Genomic DNA, 15,691 nt, shown 5'->3' with positions numbered 1-15,691 from the left:
GGGCACCTGGGGAGACTGAGAGGAGCAGAGCTGCCAGGCGCCCCCCGGGTCTGTGCCCCCCCACTTGGCCTGAGACGGCTGAGCCTCCACCAGGGCCATGGACCTGTCCACAGGTGTCTGCAGCCCCTCAGGCCTGGGCACACTGGCCCCTCTGTGAGCTGCCTGCTGCCCTCCGTCCTGACAGACGCTGAACCCCCGACCACAGCTTTTCTCCAGCACCTTCACACGGGGGTGCCCCCCTCGAGTCTGACTGGTCACAGGAGATCTGGGGTGGGTTCTGGAGCCTCCAGAAGGTGGGTAGCCTCCCAGTGAACTCCAGGCTGCTGGGCAGGGTGGCCCACCACCCGCCTGTGGCTGGTCACCCCCAGTGGCCCATGGGCGGGGGGGCGGGATTCACCCCGAGGTTTTCACCAGCCACACCCCCACACCCTGTGTGGGCCGTGCAGAGACGCTGCCTCGGCCAAGCCGCTGGGAGGTCCCTGGAGGGCAGCCGGGGGCCCAGGAACCCAGAGAGTGGGGGGAGCCCTCTGGAGCCCGAGCTGGACGGGAGGCTGGTCAGAGGCCCACCAGGACTCACCCCCGTATCTGCCCCAAGGCACAGCCAACCCCAGAGACCCATTGGCTGGGCGGCTCCAGAGTGGGGGACAAGCAGAAAGGGGCCTCGGGGTCTGTTGGGAGCAGGAGGAGAGGTGGAGACCCCAGACCTCTCTGGCTGTGCCCGTGGGAGGACAGGCAGGCTGGGAGGTGGGGGCTCTGGGCCAGGATGGACACTGCCCCGTGTTGCTGACCTGCCCCAGGGCCAGGAAAACCACCTCCCACCAGGGGCCAGCCGTCAGGGCTGTTCAGGGCAGCTGGGCAGCAGGAGGAAGTTGTTGGAAAGTCAAACCGGAATGACTGTGAGGGAGGGCGGGCGGCGGGGACCCAGATGGTTCCTGCTGGGGAGCCGGGGGTGCAGCTGCGGCCCCTGGCCCCCACCGCACTATCACAGCCACACAGCTGGCTGCCTCGCCCCTGCAGCCTCTGGCGGACCTCCCCCACTGTCCCCAAGCCCGCCCTGTCACATGAGCCCCTGCGGCCTCCCCCCCCTTCCCCAGGGCCAACCACCCAGGCTGCAGGCAGCAGTGCTAGAAGGGCCTGGAGCTTTCGGGGGACAGAGGCCAGGCTCCAGAACACCCCACCGGATCCCACCCTTCCTCTCTCCCTCCAGACCCCAAGAGGTCTGGGAGAGGCACCTCTGAGAGAGGCCTGCCAGGATTGAGGGCCAGGGCGCCAGTCCAGCCTGCAACCCACCTCCAGTTCCATGTCCCGAGCAGCCTCCACGCTGGACAGTGGGCCCCTGGCCTCGGTGCCCCGGGGGCCCAGGAAGGGCGGTCCAGGTAAGAGGCTGGGCCGGGGCGGGGGAGGGGCCGTAGCTGAGCAGGTGGCAGACTGGGCGACAACGTGGCCGTGTGGACCCGCCCCAATTATCAAGGTGGCCCCCCACGGAGCAGCACCCCACAGCTGGGGCAGGTGGCCTGTGAGGCCCTGGCAGGTGCCAAGCCTCACCCTGGCCCCACCCAGGGCAGATGCTCAGCCCGTCCAGGAGAGGGTGGGCTGCACCTTCCACGTGGGGGCCGTGGCTGGAAGTCAGGAGTGGGGCCCGCAGAGCCCCCTCCTCCTGGGACGCCCCCGCCTGCTGCCTCTACAGGTTGGGAGGGGAAACCAGGCCAGAGGAGAGGGTGCTGGCCCTGGTGTCAGGGAGCAGGCCATTCCTGACTGGGAGTAAGGGGCGATGGAGCCTGGGCAGGGCTCAGCTTCCTGACGCCTTCTGACCCCAGCCCACCAGTCCCTCTGGGCCTGGGAGGGCCTCATCCCATGACACTGGGGGCTCAGAGGTGCAGGCAGACAGCCCCATTCCCCAGTCCAGCCACGTGGCTCCTCTCTGGGCAGCCTCTGGATCCTTCCGAAGCCCACAGTGCCAATGTTCCTGGTGCCTCTGCAGATCCAGGCCTGGCTGTGCCTGGGGACCCAGGATGGCCTCCTCTGCCCGTCCCAGAGAGGCTGGCCCTGCCTGCAGCTAGCCCAGGGCCCGGTGACTCACAGGTAGCTTCCACACTGCTGGCTTCTCTCAGGGGGCGATTCAGAGACGCTCGCGATGGAGGCGTGGGCAGCTGCCCCTCCTCCGGGGGTGGTCCTGCCGGCCGGGATGTCCTGGGGGCCTGTGGCCTGCTCTGTCCCTGCTGCTGCAGACCCTTGGGTCAGCTGCTTCCTCAGACCCCCCTGCTCCGGGACGGATGTGGGCATGGCCTCTGAAAGGCCGGGAGGGGTGGGAAGAGAGGGTTCCCAAGTGCGTGGCCAGAGGTGTGTCTGACTGGGGTGTTGACCCTGGAGGAGGTCAGGGCCAAGAGGTGGCCCTGAACCCCACTGTGCTGTGCTCGTGCCTGCAGTGTTGGTGGCTGGAGGTGCCCAGAGCAGATGGTCCAGGTGTGCCTCTGGTAGGACACCCAGTCACTCAGAAGGTCACTTCGTGGGCCAGGGACTCCCCAAGGCCCCTGTTGGGGCCCTGCGTTTCCAGGAAGCACCCCCAGGGGCAGTGTCGAGCTGGGCCCGGCTGGAGGAGGCTGTGGAGGCTGTGGAGGACCCTGGCCCAGGAGGAGAGAGGCCTGGCCGGGCCCAGGAGGCCATGAGAATCCTGGAGGTCTGAATAGGGGTCACGTGTCCTACTGTAGGCTGAAGGGTGAGTCTGCCCCGCCCGCTGCTGCTCACAATTAGTGGCAGGGAGAGTTGGCCACGGCCTGGTGGGCAAGGCCCTCACCCCCTCTGGCCATGTCAGGCCCAGAAGTCAGCAGGGCGCAGGGAGGCCCTGGCCCTCCGCTCCTGACCATCTTCTGCACGGTGATCCTGAAGCAGGGGCATTAGTCAGGGGTTAGAGGTGTGTCTACAGGCCGGGCTCTCCTCTGTGCCAGGGAGGTGGGCCCTGCTCGTGGCAGACCCGGCAACCCCACCCTGCAAACCCTGTCCAGGGGAGCCTAGGGAGAGAGGTGCCAGGTGCCCGCGTCCGCAGCAGGAGACGTGTGGATTACAGAAAAGGAGGCTGAGTCAGAGGACAAACTGCCTCCCCTGGAAGGGGGGGCCGAGGTGCTGGGGAGGAACCAGGCCAGGCCGGCTGGCCATGGAGGACGGGGTCCAGCTGGCAGGCTTCAGCCTAAGCCCACGGGGAGGCAGTGCGCTGGCCCCACCGGCAGAGCCCACACAGAGGCAGGGAGGACAGGGGCCAGGCGCTGAAAGGTGACAGGCAGCCGGACGCCTGCCACCTGGCCTGGGGGTGGTGGCACCCAGAGCTTGACGTGGGCTGGCTCCGGGGACATTCCCACCCATGCAGCCACGGAGTCAGGCCACTCTCGGGAATGCCCTTCCCCGCTGGATGGACTCCTCGGGGCTGCAGAAGCCAAGTGTGGCTCCTCTGCACTGGCCAGTCCCTCGCCCAGGGACAGCCACCTCGGGGAGGAAGACTTGGAAGAGAAGGTGCATCTGCACAGAGCGCTTAGGCTTTTCTCGCCTCGTTCCCTAACGGCACAGTGTGACAGCTGCACACGGGGCATTCACACCGCGCAGGTGTCACGGGTGACCTGCAGGTGATTGATTTATGGTGTCCGGGAGGATGTCTGTCGGTTTTGTACAAACAATGTTGTTTATACAAGGGACTGAGCACCGCAGGTTCTGGTGTCCCCGGGGGATCCTGGAACCCGTCCCTCACTGTCCCAAGGCACAACTGTACCACAAGCTGGGGACTGAAATGGGAGAGGACCCTCTGGAGTCTGGAGGCCAGGAGGCTGAAGTCCAGCTGTGGCAGGTTGTGCCCCTCCAGCTCGGCAAGACTCCTTCTCCGTCCCTCTCCGTCCCTCTCCGTCCCTCTCCGTCCCTCTCCGTCCCTCTACCTCTCGCATGCTGCAGGCATCCCCGGCCCCCGCCCGACCTCCCTCTTGGTCACCTCATGATGTTAGGGTCTCCTCTGCCAGGGTCTGAGGCCCAGGGCCGGGTGGGCAGTTTGGAACAGCTCCAGCACTGTAACATCAGACTGACCACTGAGTGGGCTTAGGTAGGGGGCTGGCCCTAGGGTGCTGCTGGCTCAGGTGTCCCGGCAGGGATCAGGAGAGGGGCGAGGAGGAGAGTGGACTGTCCCCCAGCCCTCCCGCCACCCACGTGGTCCACAGGGCAGCTTTCTGGTAAGGGATGGGCTGCTCAGCTGTAAGCGAAAGACGCAGGATCAACTTGGAGGAGGGGCAGTTTATTTTGGCTCATGGCCTCGGAGGTTCAGTTCGCCTTCAGCCGGCTCCACAGCTCTGGGCCCAAGGTGAGACAGAAGGTCATAGCTGAAGGGTGTGGCCCCAGGAAAGGAGAGAGCACCACTCACCAGGGACCAAGAGAGCCCAGGGACCCCCTCCAGCCACACCCCACCTGCCTGCTGTCACCACGCAGACAGTCCATATGGCGGGCCAACCCACTGACCAGCCCCCAGCTCTCAACCTGATCCCGCCACCCCTGGGCATTCCCCCGCTGTCCAGTGGCCCTACCCTGAGGAAGGCCAGTCTCTGAGGAGTTCAAGAGGCTCTCCTCTGTGCCAGGGAGACTGGGCCCTGCTCCTTGAGGGCAAGGCAACCCCTAGGCAGGGGAGCCTAGGGAGAGAGGGTGCAGGACAGGCAGTCAGGCCAGCTTCGTGGGGGAAGTGGTCCTGGAGGCTGGAGGTGGACACCCTTCACGCGAAGCCGGCTCTCACTTCCTCCCCAGGTCGAGGGGGACGCCTCCCGCTGACGGGTCCCAGCACAGCTCCTCTGACACGTTGGTCTTGTGATGTGCTTGGACGGGAGGCAGAGATGGGAGTAGCGAGGGTGAGGACCCCCACTCCCCCGCCCAGTTCTCCTTCCAGGGGACACATGCCAAACCCGTCCACCCCTCTGGGGGAGCTGCCCCCAGATGCCCCTGGGCTCTGGTCATTGTTACAGTTATCGATGGTCATGGAGTCAGAGGTCAGACCAAAGCAGGGGTCTGTCTGCCTGGCCCAGGGTGTCTGCTCGGAGGTGGAGGTGGCCCTCAGGAGGGCTGCCCAGAAAGAGGTGGGAGGCCCTCGAGGGCAGGGCTGCCCTGACGTCACGTCTTTTGGAAGAGCAATCTGGTGCGAACTCCGTCGACCGCTCGGCACTCTCCTCGCAGCCAGTAGCTCCACCACACCCAGGGCCTTCGCGTGCGCTGGTCAGTCTCTGGCAGCTGCCCAGAGCTCCTCAGGAGGCCTGTCCCCCGTCGGTCTTTTCCTGCGGCATTCGGCTCCTTCCGTGGTCATCCCACTGGGCAAACCCGCCGCTTCCCTGTTCCACGTGTCCCCTGCCTGCCAGCTCACGGTGGCCGTGGCACCCAGCGCAGGGCTCAGAGAGAAAGGACCCCTGGTCTCCAGCAGGCTCAAGGCGACCTGCTCGCACTCCTGCCGAGGCTGAAGCAGGACGGGCCGTGGGCCTGCGGGGCCTCTAGATCCCCATCTGCCATCTCAGCCTGGTCAGAGCAGGATCTGGGCCCAGAGACAGGAGGAGATGTCCTTGCCCCACAGCCAGCAGGGCAGGGGCAAACGGGGCCCCCGGGTGCTGGGCTTTAGGTCTCGTGCTGGGCTCCAGCTCAGGGGAGGGACTCAGAGACTGGCCTGAGGGAGCCCGAGCTCTGGCTGGGAGCCTCATGATGGACTGTTTGCTGCTGTGTCGGAGCCTCCTGGACACAGCGGATCTATGCGTCTGGGCGCCTTCCAGCACTGGCTGGGGTCATCCGCCACGTGGCCTGGGAGGCCTGACTGTCTGGGTCTCTCTACTCAGGGCCTCGGTCAGAGGACAGTTAAGGGCCTGTCCATGGAGAGGTGCAGATGGGCCAGCTCACCCAGGGGGGCCTGTGGGGTGTCCCTGAGGTGTGGGACCAGCAGACGTGACCAGCACGTCACAGGCTGCTGTGGGACTGCCAGGGCCGAGGCCTTCCTGGGGCTGCTGAGACCCACCAGACCCCCTTCAGCTGCGTCCACCTCTGCCCCCAAGCAGCCCAGGATTTAGGGCCTGACCCGAGCCCAGGATCAAGGCTACAGCCCAACCTCCCTTAAGTCTCATAAGGCCTCAGCTCCTGCCCAGGCAGGGGGGCAGGGTCACAGCTGTCCCTCCAAGCCAGAGGGCATCTCCCTAGGAGCCAGGACCCCTGCAGTCAGAGCCTGAGGACTATCACAGGCCTTAAATATGGCAGATCTGGTCCCTGACTTCCATCTGCTCTTACCTCGTCCTCTACCAAAGGGGCATGGGCTAGGAGGGGAACGGCCACTCATGGCCACACAGTGTGTCAGTAGTGAGTGAGCCCCAGGCCTCTGCCCACCCACCCCCTGCTCTCTTCCTGCTACCAGCAGAGGAACTGGGCTCTCCGGCAAGCCCATCCCGCCCAGCACCTGCTCCGGAGCTGGGCAGGCTGCCCCAGATGGCCCAGCTGCTCACTGGGGGACGGCCGGGCTGAGGCGATGCCAGCCCTGGAGGAGGGGGTCTCAGGAAGGACGCTAGGACCTGGGGAGGCAGGGGCCTCCAGGACATGGGGGGCGAGGGATGCTGGGAACACAAGCCACACCCACACCCGGAGGCTTCCACAGAGCCCAGGCCCTCCCCGGAGCCCTGCGTCCTCCATCGCACCCTGGGAAGACCATCGCATCCGAGGAAGATGGGAAGGGACGGGGCCCAGGGCGATGGCATGGCTTCCCCTCCACCCCCTCCCTCTGCAGCACCGACTGCCCAAAGGCCCTGCAGTGTGTCCATGCCCCTCCCAGCCCTGGTACCTAGTTGGGGCCGTGTGTGCACAGGAGGTGTCAGGCGAGCCAACCTGGGCTTGGCATCAGGGCCACCCTCAGATGGGTGGGCCAGGAGACCGCCTGCTGGGCAGCACAGGTCTTCACGAGAGGGGCCTTGACCTGCCTTGTGGTACAGCGCCGTCGCGGGGGACAGGACAGGCGTAGCGCCAGGTCCCATCTCCACACCCGCCAGAGCAGCTGGCCCCCCTCTGCCCAAATCCCCCAACTCCCTGGCTGTCCCCAGAGCTCAGGCAGAGCCCCGGAGGGCCGCGGGATGGGCCCACTGTGGACTCTGGCCCAGCCTGTGAGCATCGCCCCCCAAAAGGGGCTAGAAGCCCAGTCATGCAGCAGGACAGTCAGGAGGACCGAGGGGCCTGTCCAGGTCATGACTGTGGTCCTCCTGGGCAGTACCGTCCACTGGGGGGGAGCAGAGGGGAGACTCTACATTGGCCTGGGTACGTTGGGTCTTGGGCCAGGGCTAAGGTGCAAGGCCCAGGCTCTGTCCTCTGTGCTGGACACAGGCAGCCCTCTTGACCTTGGGCCTCCTGCTGTGTGCAGGGTGGTGGGCTGGACCTAGCCACCCCCGAGGTGGAGACCAGCTGCCTGCGTCCACCGAGTCCCCCTGAATGCGGCTGGTGAAGAGGGGCCGGCACAGCAGAGCCCCAGTTCACCCCCATGCCTCCCCAGGGAGCCCGGCTGGTGCCGCCCCTGCAGCTGCCCCTGCAGACAAAGGCCAGGAGGGCCCAGCAGAGAGGGAACTGGGGAATTCACCCCGCCCCGCGGGCCCCAGAGCTTCCTCCTGGCCTCCCGGATCGGGGCGCGATTTGAGTGCCTGGAAAGCCCCAGCTTCACAGACCCTGGACAGGGTGCGGGGTGGGGGCCGGAGGCCCTCATGGCTGCGTTCACGGCCCCTCACTTCAGTTCTCGGCCGGGGTGCACCTGAGTGCACCCAGAGCCAGCTGGGGCCAGCAGGGCACAGACGTCTCCACCGCATCTGGGGGTTCCTCAGGAGCGGGCCCCTCGCCACCTTCAGGGCTTTCCCACTGCTGGGTCCTCCACCAAGAGAGGTCTGAGGTTCCCACCCACTGCACACGCTCTGTGTGGGGACAGGGCTCCGCCAGCCCTGCAGACCCTGGAGCTCAGCAGTCAGGCCCAGAGAGGGGGCAGTGTGCCCGTGGTCACTCAGCCTCCCCACGACACTGCGTCCTATCTGCCCTGCTGGTGGCCCACATGTCCCCAGGCCAGGCACAGTGCTCCACCTGCAGAGGTGACTCCCGTCCTCCCCACTGGGAGTGGCTCATGCAAACTTGATGCCAAGCTTCCTCCCAGGTGATCTCCAAGGGGACCCCAACGATGGCCTTGTGTCGATGTCCCCCAGCCCTGGACAGACTGACAGGCAGCGGCCGGAGCCACTCCCGTCCCCCCACAGCATGCTCTAGACGGAGGGCTGGGACCTCACACTCTGAAAGCGGCAGCACTGCCACTGCCCACAGTCCCTAGGGGCTTCTCCTGTCCCCAGTCCTCCCCAGACCCAGCAGTCGCTAGGTCCCCTCAGCAGGGGTTCCTTGCCTTCGTGCAGGGGCCATCCCCACCGGGGGTCCCCATGGGGCTCCCCACCCAGAGCAGAGTGCAGCCGGAGGCGAGAGGCAACTTCCTGCCAAGGCGAGATTGCCAGGTGCTTCCTCCCTCCGGGAGGCAGCTGGCCCCGGTCCTGCAAGGCCGCCCTCCCGCCACCCTGCCTGTGCACCTACAGTCCATCCTGCCCACTACCCCCCACGGAGGCCTGTGGATCCTGCCTCAGGTGTGGCGGGGGTCCTTCCAGCCCTGCAGCCTCCAGGGGCTACTGCAGACAGCTGGTCCGAAGCCAGCCCTGATGACCTGTACAGCACATGGGATTCCAAAGTCCTCTGCAGAAACGGGTGCAAACCACTGGAGAACCGCTGAGACTGAGTACAGTGCAGCCACACGTCCCTGTGTATGGGTTCAGGTGGACACTGTGGCCTGCAGCTCCCCCTCACTCTCCTTCCCTGGGACACTGGCTGTAGAACACAGGGCGTCTCTTGGGCAACACCCATCAAATCCCTATTGGACATGCTGCTCCAAGGGGTTCCTCAGTCCATGGGAGACTGGACAGGAGGGGCAGCTCTGGTGTACCAGCTCTGTCTGTACCTAGCAGTTATGGCTCGGGAGCCTCTGGGGTGTGACTCAGATGGTGGAAAGTCCTGGAATTTGCAGGCCAGTGAGCACATGGCCTCCTGGGCACCTGGGAAAGTCCGCTGCACTCGGAGCGGGTGGTGGGAATCGCCTGGCCTCCCTTTAAGGCAGAAGGAAGAGGCAGAGCTGCCTCCTCTGTTGTGTAGGTGGCCCGAGGGAAATTCTGCACCTGCCTGCGCTCCTGGGCTCCCTCTGCCCGCCTTGGCCCAAGCCTCCCACTGAACAGCGCTGAGGGGGGTGTCAGCGGGGAGGGACGTGCCAGGGACACCTCGGGGCCTATGGGGAGTCCCAGTGCTCTGTAATGCTTTCTAAATGTCCACTTGCATGCTCCCTAAAATTTTTTTTTGATGGACCAAGTCCTCCCCTTGATGTGCAATCTCTTATGAAATGACCTTACTCAGCTCGGTCACATGCAAACCTGGGACTGCTGCTTTTTTGGTGGATAACAACGGTGGCCCAGTGCATAATAGAGAAGTTCCCAGAGGTGACAGCAAACCACACCCCATAGCCTCACCCCTGGGTCATGAGGACAGGTCTGAGCACCCAGACAGACATGTGGGACATGACCAGGTCATACAGACAGCATCCAGGGCCTCTGGTGTCCTTCTGCACCCATTTAGAGGGGGCCCTCCCTGGTGCCCGACGGGCTGCTTCCCAACATCTGAACACCATTGTTTCAACAGCCACGGGGGGGTGTTCCTAGCACCCGCACGTGCCACCCATGCTCAGCACCCATTTGCATGAAAGCCTCGAAGCTGCAGACTTGGCTCACTACCTTCCTGGAAATTCTGCCTTGAACACTGTTGGCAGAATGTCCTCTCTGAAAACCAGCCCACCAAGAAGGACGTTTGTCAGCTCTTAACTCAAATGAGCATGTTACTAAATGCCCCAAGTATGTCACTTTGAATTCTAACACTGATACAAATGGATGGATGAATGGATGGATGATGGATGGATGGATGGATGGATGGGTAGATGGATGGATGGATGGATGGATGATGGATGGATGGATGGATGGGTAGATGGATGGATGGATGGATGGATGGATGGATGATGGATGGATGGATGGATGGGTAGATGGATGGATGGATAGGTGAATGACAGATGAATGGGTAGGTGGATGGGTGGATGGGTAGATGAGTGGGTGGATGGGTGGATGGATAATGGATGAATGGATGGGTGGGTGGGTGGATGGATAGGTGGATGGGTGAATGGGTAGATAGGTAGATAGATGGATGGATGACGGATAGATGGATGGATGGGTGGGTAGATGGGTAGATGGATGAGTGGATGGATGGATGAGTGGATGGATGGATGGGTGGGTGGATGGATGGATGGGTGGATGGGTAGATGGATGGGTGGATGGATGGATGGATGTGTGAATGGGTAGATGGGTGGATGGATGGGTGGATGGGTGGATGGATGGGTGGATGAGTGGATGGGTGGATGGATGGGTGGATGGGTGGATGGATGGATGGGTGGATGGTTGGATGGATAGGTGGATGGATGGGTGGATGGGTGGATGGATGGGTGGATGTATGGGTGGATGGGTGGATGTATGGGTGGATGGGTAGATGGGTGCATGGGTAGGTGGATGGGTGGATGGGTGGATGGATGGGTGGATGGGTAGATGAATAGATGGATGATGAATGGATTGGTGGATGGATGGGTGGATGGATGGGTGGATGGGTGGATGGGTGGGTGGATGGGTAGATGGGTGGATGGATGGGTGGATGGATAGATGGATGGATGGATGATAATTGGATGGATAGATGCATGGTTGGGTGGGTAGGTGGATGTGAAAATGGCAAAGAACACAGGAAGGCAGGCAGGGAGGAAAGTTCAGGGTATACTTTCCAAAAGACTAAAAATGCAATCTATGCAAATACATAATGAGCATGTGTCAAAGATGCATTTCAGACGTGGTCGGGGAAGAGGCAAAGACATAGTGAAATGGGGGAGGAGGATCAGGAAGGACAGGTGAGAGAGGAGTCAGTGGCCTGTGTGGCTGGGACAACCTCCCCTGTCCACTCCCCTGTCCCTTCCTGTGATGCAGGTGCTGCTCCTGCTGGCCTGATGATTGCTGGTCACTTCAGTGCCAGCACATAGTAGGTGCTCAGGAAATGCCATCAGGGAGGGGGCGCTGGGAGATGGTGGCTGGAGGCTCACTGCCTTCGAAACACCTTCTCGACACCTTCAGGGCGTGAGAACGGCACCGCACAGAAACGGCCGGCTCAGAGGCACACACGACCTGACCTCATCTTTACAAATGTCCAGAACAAAAGGACACACAAGACTGAGTGGGTTAGAGACCACCAGGGCCAGAGGGTTCGGTCTAGGAGTGCTGGCTTCGCCCCGAAAGGTAGACCCAATGGGCTCACAACACACCAGGGTCCAAATGCCCCTTCGGGTTGTTGAAGTGGAAAGTCTACATTCTCTTTATTTTACCACATTTTTTTAAAAACTTGATTTAAAAAAAAAAAAAACACAGTGGGTAAGCCCCACCCCAGGTCCAGGCCTCCGCTGACCAGGGCAGGCCTGTCCACAGAAGGTGGACCTCTCTGCTGGCAGAGACCCTGCTGCCCTGGGCTCCACTCCCTCCCTCCCACCTGGGCCTGTGCCACCACACGCCACCTCCCACCCTCTGCAGACTGCTGTGGGATCTGCCCGCTGGTGCCTGGCCCAGCTGCTTACCTGCCCGGGGCCTGCAGCTCCTGCCTCCGTCCACCTGGCTCTGGGATCCATGAAGAAGGGGTTATATCGCTCCCTGACCACCTGACCTCCTCGCCCGCAGGCCACAGGGTGCCAAGGACCCTCTGCTTCCTGCACCAGTGAAGCAAAGGAGTCATGGGCAGGCCTGGGGCCCCCCCAAGCCAACCACGAGAGGCGCCATCTGTGCCGGAGGTGGCATGGAGCTGCCCAGGGCCCGGCCTCCACCTCAACATCAGGCGAAGATGGGAAGGAGCTTCCCTGAGAGCGTCACAGCAGACAGATGCTGGCGTGCAGGCGGCTGCAGGGTCCGGCAGGCCCCTCGGCAATGCTGTGCCCGAGAGCTCCGTTTGTCTCTGGGGTCCTTGCAAATGGGCTTGGGTGACCAGGCCCCACCGACGGCCCTGCCTCGGGAGCCTCGCGCCTCTCTCACGTCAGAGCACTTCCCTGCTGAGCAGGGTGAGGCCCCAGTGGGACTGCGAAGCAGGAAGAAGCCCGCTGGCCCTACAAGGCTGGGCCGGGGGTCGCAGCCTCTTGAGAACCCCCCTTTCTTCCTGATCTGCGGTCATGGCGCCTTTGGGAAAGCATCAAGGTCAAAGAAAGCCATTTAAACACCACTGTGTGTGTCAAGCTGCTACACGAAGGCCCAGGCTGACTTCCCACAGGCCGCGTGTCCTTGGACACCCTTGGACACCCTTGGTGGCTCTGTCCTGGGTGCTGAGTCCCACAGTCCACGTCTCTTTTCCTGTTGAAGGATGCTGGAGAGAGGCCAGCTCAGGGGGAGAACGGGTGGCCACAGAGACAGGAGACAGGGCTCCACTGCTGCTCACAGGAGCCCTCGGCCCGCCGCGGACCCCTTCTGGTTCGGCCACCTCATCCACAGATGTGAACTTGGATAAGTCAGAACTCAGAGAACAAACCCGTTCAGTGCAAGCGTATGCCCAGGGTCGGCCGAGACGGGCGTGCGCCAAGAGCGACTCCTCGTGTGCGCGACGCCTCGTGGGCCATTCAGACCTCACGGGCAGCCTACTTTGGTCTCTTGCCTGGAGACTATCCTGCAAAGTGGGTCTAGGGACACGGACTCTCCAGCCGCCCCATGAGCAGCAGGAGCCCAGGGGCTGGGCCTCAGTCCCCGTGTGAGATGTGGGACGTGCCTCTGCACCACCGTCAGGTGCCCCTGCAGAGCTGCAGCGGGAGCACCCGGGCTCCCTGCAGCCCCACCCACCCCTGCCCAGCAGAACTTCTCCTTCCCGCCAGGAGCGGTTCCCCATCCGAGGAGACCTCAGCCCTCAGCTTCTCCCTGGGAGTTTCGGGCTCTCTGAGTTATTTTAGGTCCCCTCCGGCCACGCCCAGAACCCTGGTGCCCACCTGCCCGCCTCACTGCCTTTGCACGGGGGCCCTGCCCGGAGGGGCTGCGCCTGGCCCTCTCACCTCCTCTGCCAGCAAGCCAAGGGCCCAGGCCACCCGCCCGGCCTGAAGGCGGCTTCAGGCCCTGCACACACAGGGCGCAGGCTTGCCACCACCCCACACGTCGGGGTTTGGCGTCCTGCGCCGGCAGCCTCGCCACTGACTGATCTCGGGGCATTTGCTCACCCCTAGGAAGGCCCTGCCCATGAGCCAGACCCCTGCTCCACTGCCCGCTTTCTGCCCCGGCTGCCCCACCTGAGCGTGTGGCAGGAACGGCGTCACAGGTGTGGCCCTCTCTTCTGTCTCCTGTCAGGGGCTCCTGCTGCCCGGGGCGTCCATGACGTGCCGTGGGTCACGCAGACTTCATTCCCGGCCAGATCATATTTGATCCTGAGGACTTCCAGGGAGAGAATGACCGATAGCCAGGTGCCCGGGGCCTGGAGTCTGGGGCGGGCTGTGTAGTGACCCGGCTCTGCCCAGGTCCTGCTGAGGCGAGGGGCAGCACTCGAGGAGAAGGGGCCCAGGACTCCAGGAGGCCAGGGCTCTGCCCAGGCGCTGCAGCTGGCGGTGCTGGCCTGGACAGCCACGGGGCGGGGACGGCAGCTCAGGGAAGTCAGAGTGGGTGTCGGCGCCCCAGAGGCCAGGGGCCAGGAGCCCTGGACAGCCTCTCACAGGGGGGCCGGGGCAGGCAGCCCCCTCTTCCCCCCTTAATTCTCCCTGAGGCTCCCGGCAGGGCCGGTTGATGATGGGTGGCCATCTGGGGAACTTCTGGAGCCAGTGTCTTGCTGTGGGTGGCTGCAGGGGGGGAAGGTGCGATCACAGGAGACAGGTGGGTCCCACCACCCTGCCGCAGGATCATGTGACTCCACACAATCCCACCTGGGCCCCAGTGTCCCCTGCTGGGTGTGGGGACAGTTACTGTCCCTGCCCACAGAACGGAACGGATGGTTCACGTGGGCTGGGCCCTGCCCTTCCTTCTCTGCACTGGGGTGGGGCAGGACCAGTGGCCAGGACAGCTGGAGGGCAGGCGGGGAGCAGAGCCCTGAGGCCCAGGGGAGAGCTGTGGCCCGAGGGGCAGGAGGCAGGACGAAGGCCCTGGTGCTGGTCAGGAGCCTGCGTGTGGGTCTGCCAGGATGGGGTCTTCCTCCCCACCATGCTGTGAGCCATGCCAGCCCCCAGGCGGCTGACGGCCTCCAGGGCTGGGAGCAGGCAGGCCTCCTGACTCACTGCTGGCCAGTCTCATCCCAGACTCCGGGGGACAGGACACCGTGTGGCTTGGCCGGGGTCAGGGCCCCATCCGTGTGGCTGGAGCCCTGTGGTCAGCCTGGGATGGGCTGTTCTGGTAGGGCCACCAACCTTTGACAGCGAGGGAGGGCTGTGTGCTGGTGGCAGGGCGGGGTCTTCAGAGGAGGGGCTGCCAGTCCCGGGGCAGGACTGTGAGGGGCACCTGGAAATTGCCGTGCCACCCAGGCTCGTCCAAGGTGCGTCACACACGGACCGTGACATGACAGGACGGTGGTTCAAAGCGTGAACGTGCCCTTGGGCGTGTGCCCACCCCCCCAAGTGCTGCCGGGGACACCTGGAGACGCGGGCGGCTGGCTCCAGCTGCTCCTGAGGGAGGGGGGACCCTGCGGGGCGGTGGCTCCTCCGCTTCCAGCCCCGCCCCTGCTGCTCTGCAGGCCCAGGGAGCAGAGGAGCCACCGCCGTGCCCCAGGCAGCCCCGGCACAACAGCAGGGCTCAGCTGGCACCCCAGGGAGGCCCGTGGTCCCGCCTGTCCTCGAGCTGGCCCTGCCTGGCCATCCCGTCCTCTGGCCGGGGCTGGGGGCTCTCTGCCTCCAAAAGAAGGGGGCTCTGCAGCAGGCCAGCCCACCCTCCAGAGGACACAGAGATGGACTGGAGCTGGTCTGGACAGGGAGGGAGTGGCCCCTCAGGGAAGCCCCGGGCAGCACGGCTGAGACCCACGCATCGTCAGGGAGCAGCGCCTGTTTCCCCGGGAGTACATTTCCACTTTGACAGAAATCTCCCTGGCCTGAGTGGCAAGGGAGGCTCTCCTCCCACCCTCCCAACGCACGAGGCCTGGGGTGGACGGTGGTCTCACCTCCTCCAGGCCGCGCCAGCCCAGCCCAGGCGCTCTCAGGCCAGCCTGCCGCTGCGTCCTGCTTCACGCCGCTCCCAGGCCTGCAGCTCGACTCTGGGGTGGACACCGGAGCCTGGTCACTTCTCCCTCACTCAGCGCTGGCCGGGTGCCCAGCACCGGGCAGCAGGAGGACACAGGCCGAGGTGCACAGCCACAGCAGGCCCCTGCCTGCAATGTGACCCTGTGAGGTGCCCAGGGCTTCCGCCCGGCCTCTGAGCTCGGCCACCCTTTGAGATCCGGTGTCCAGGAAGGGAAGGGAGAAGGGGGTGGGTCCCCTGCAGGCCCACTCAGCCCCTCGCTCGGCAGGAGACACCCAGAGACCTCACTTCCGGGTCCTTCCATCACAGCCGAGGGCGTCCTGGGAGGGGAGGACAGGCGGCCGGCGGCCCCC

The 15,691-nt window shown here is 64.3% G+C and overlaps 1 protein-coding gene and 1 long non-coding RNA gene across 5 annotated transcripts in view; one reads left to right on the top strand and one right to left on the bottom strand.

Moving 5' to 3' along the window:
* The first annotated feature begins 973 nt into the window (after positions 1–973).
* The window catches only part of Cbfa2t3 (CBFA2/RUNX1 partner transcriptional co-repressor 3), a 64,366-nt gene continuing 49,648 nt past the window's right edge, over positions 974–15,691 (top strand). For 2 of the 4 annotated variants that reach the window (XM_027933000.3, XM_027932997.3), the window contains exon 1: positions 974–1,376. In XM_027933000.3, coding sequence (XP_027788801.3) covers positions 1,301–1,376 — 76 coding nt within the window. In that variant the 5' untranslated portion in view covers positions 974–1,300. Of the gene's footprint in view, positions 1,377–2,647; positions 2,717–15,691 lie in introns of those variants that run through there. The other 2 variants (XM_027932998.3, XM_071605202.1) reach the window with 2 other exon arrangements.
* LOC117794758 (uncharacterized) lies at positions 4,254–10,163 on the bottom strand. Its single transcript, XR_004618625.2, has 2 exons — positions 4,554–10,163; positions 4,254–4,352 (listed from the first exon to the last, which is right to left on the bottom strand). It is a non-coding gene; the product is annotated as an uncharacterized lncRNA (long non-coding RNA).

This window comes from Marmota flaviventris, chromosome 18, assembly GCF_047511675.1.
Source record: "Marmota flaviventris isolate mMarFla1 chromosome 18, mMarFla1.hap1, whole genome shotgun sequence".
NCBI lineage: Eukaryota > Metazoa > Chordata > Mammalia > Rodentia > Sciuridae > Marmota > Marmota flaviventris.
Note: the sequence above shows the minus strand (reverse complement) of the source record. Positions and strands in the feature narration are given on the sequence as shown.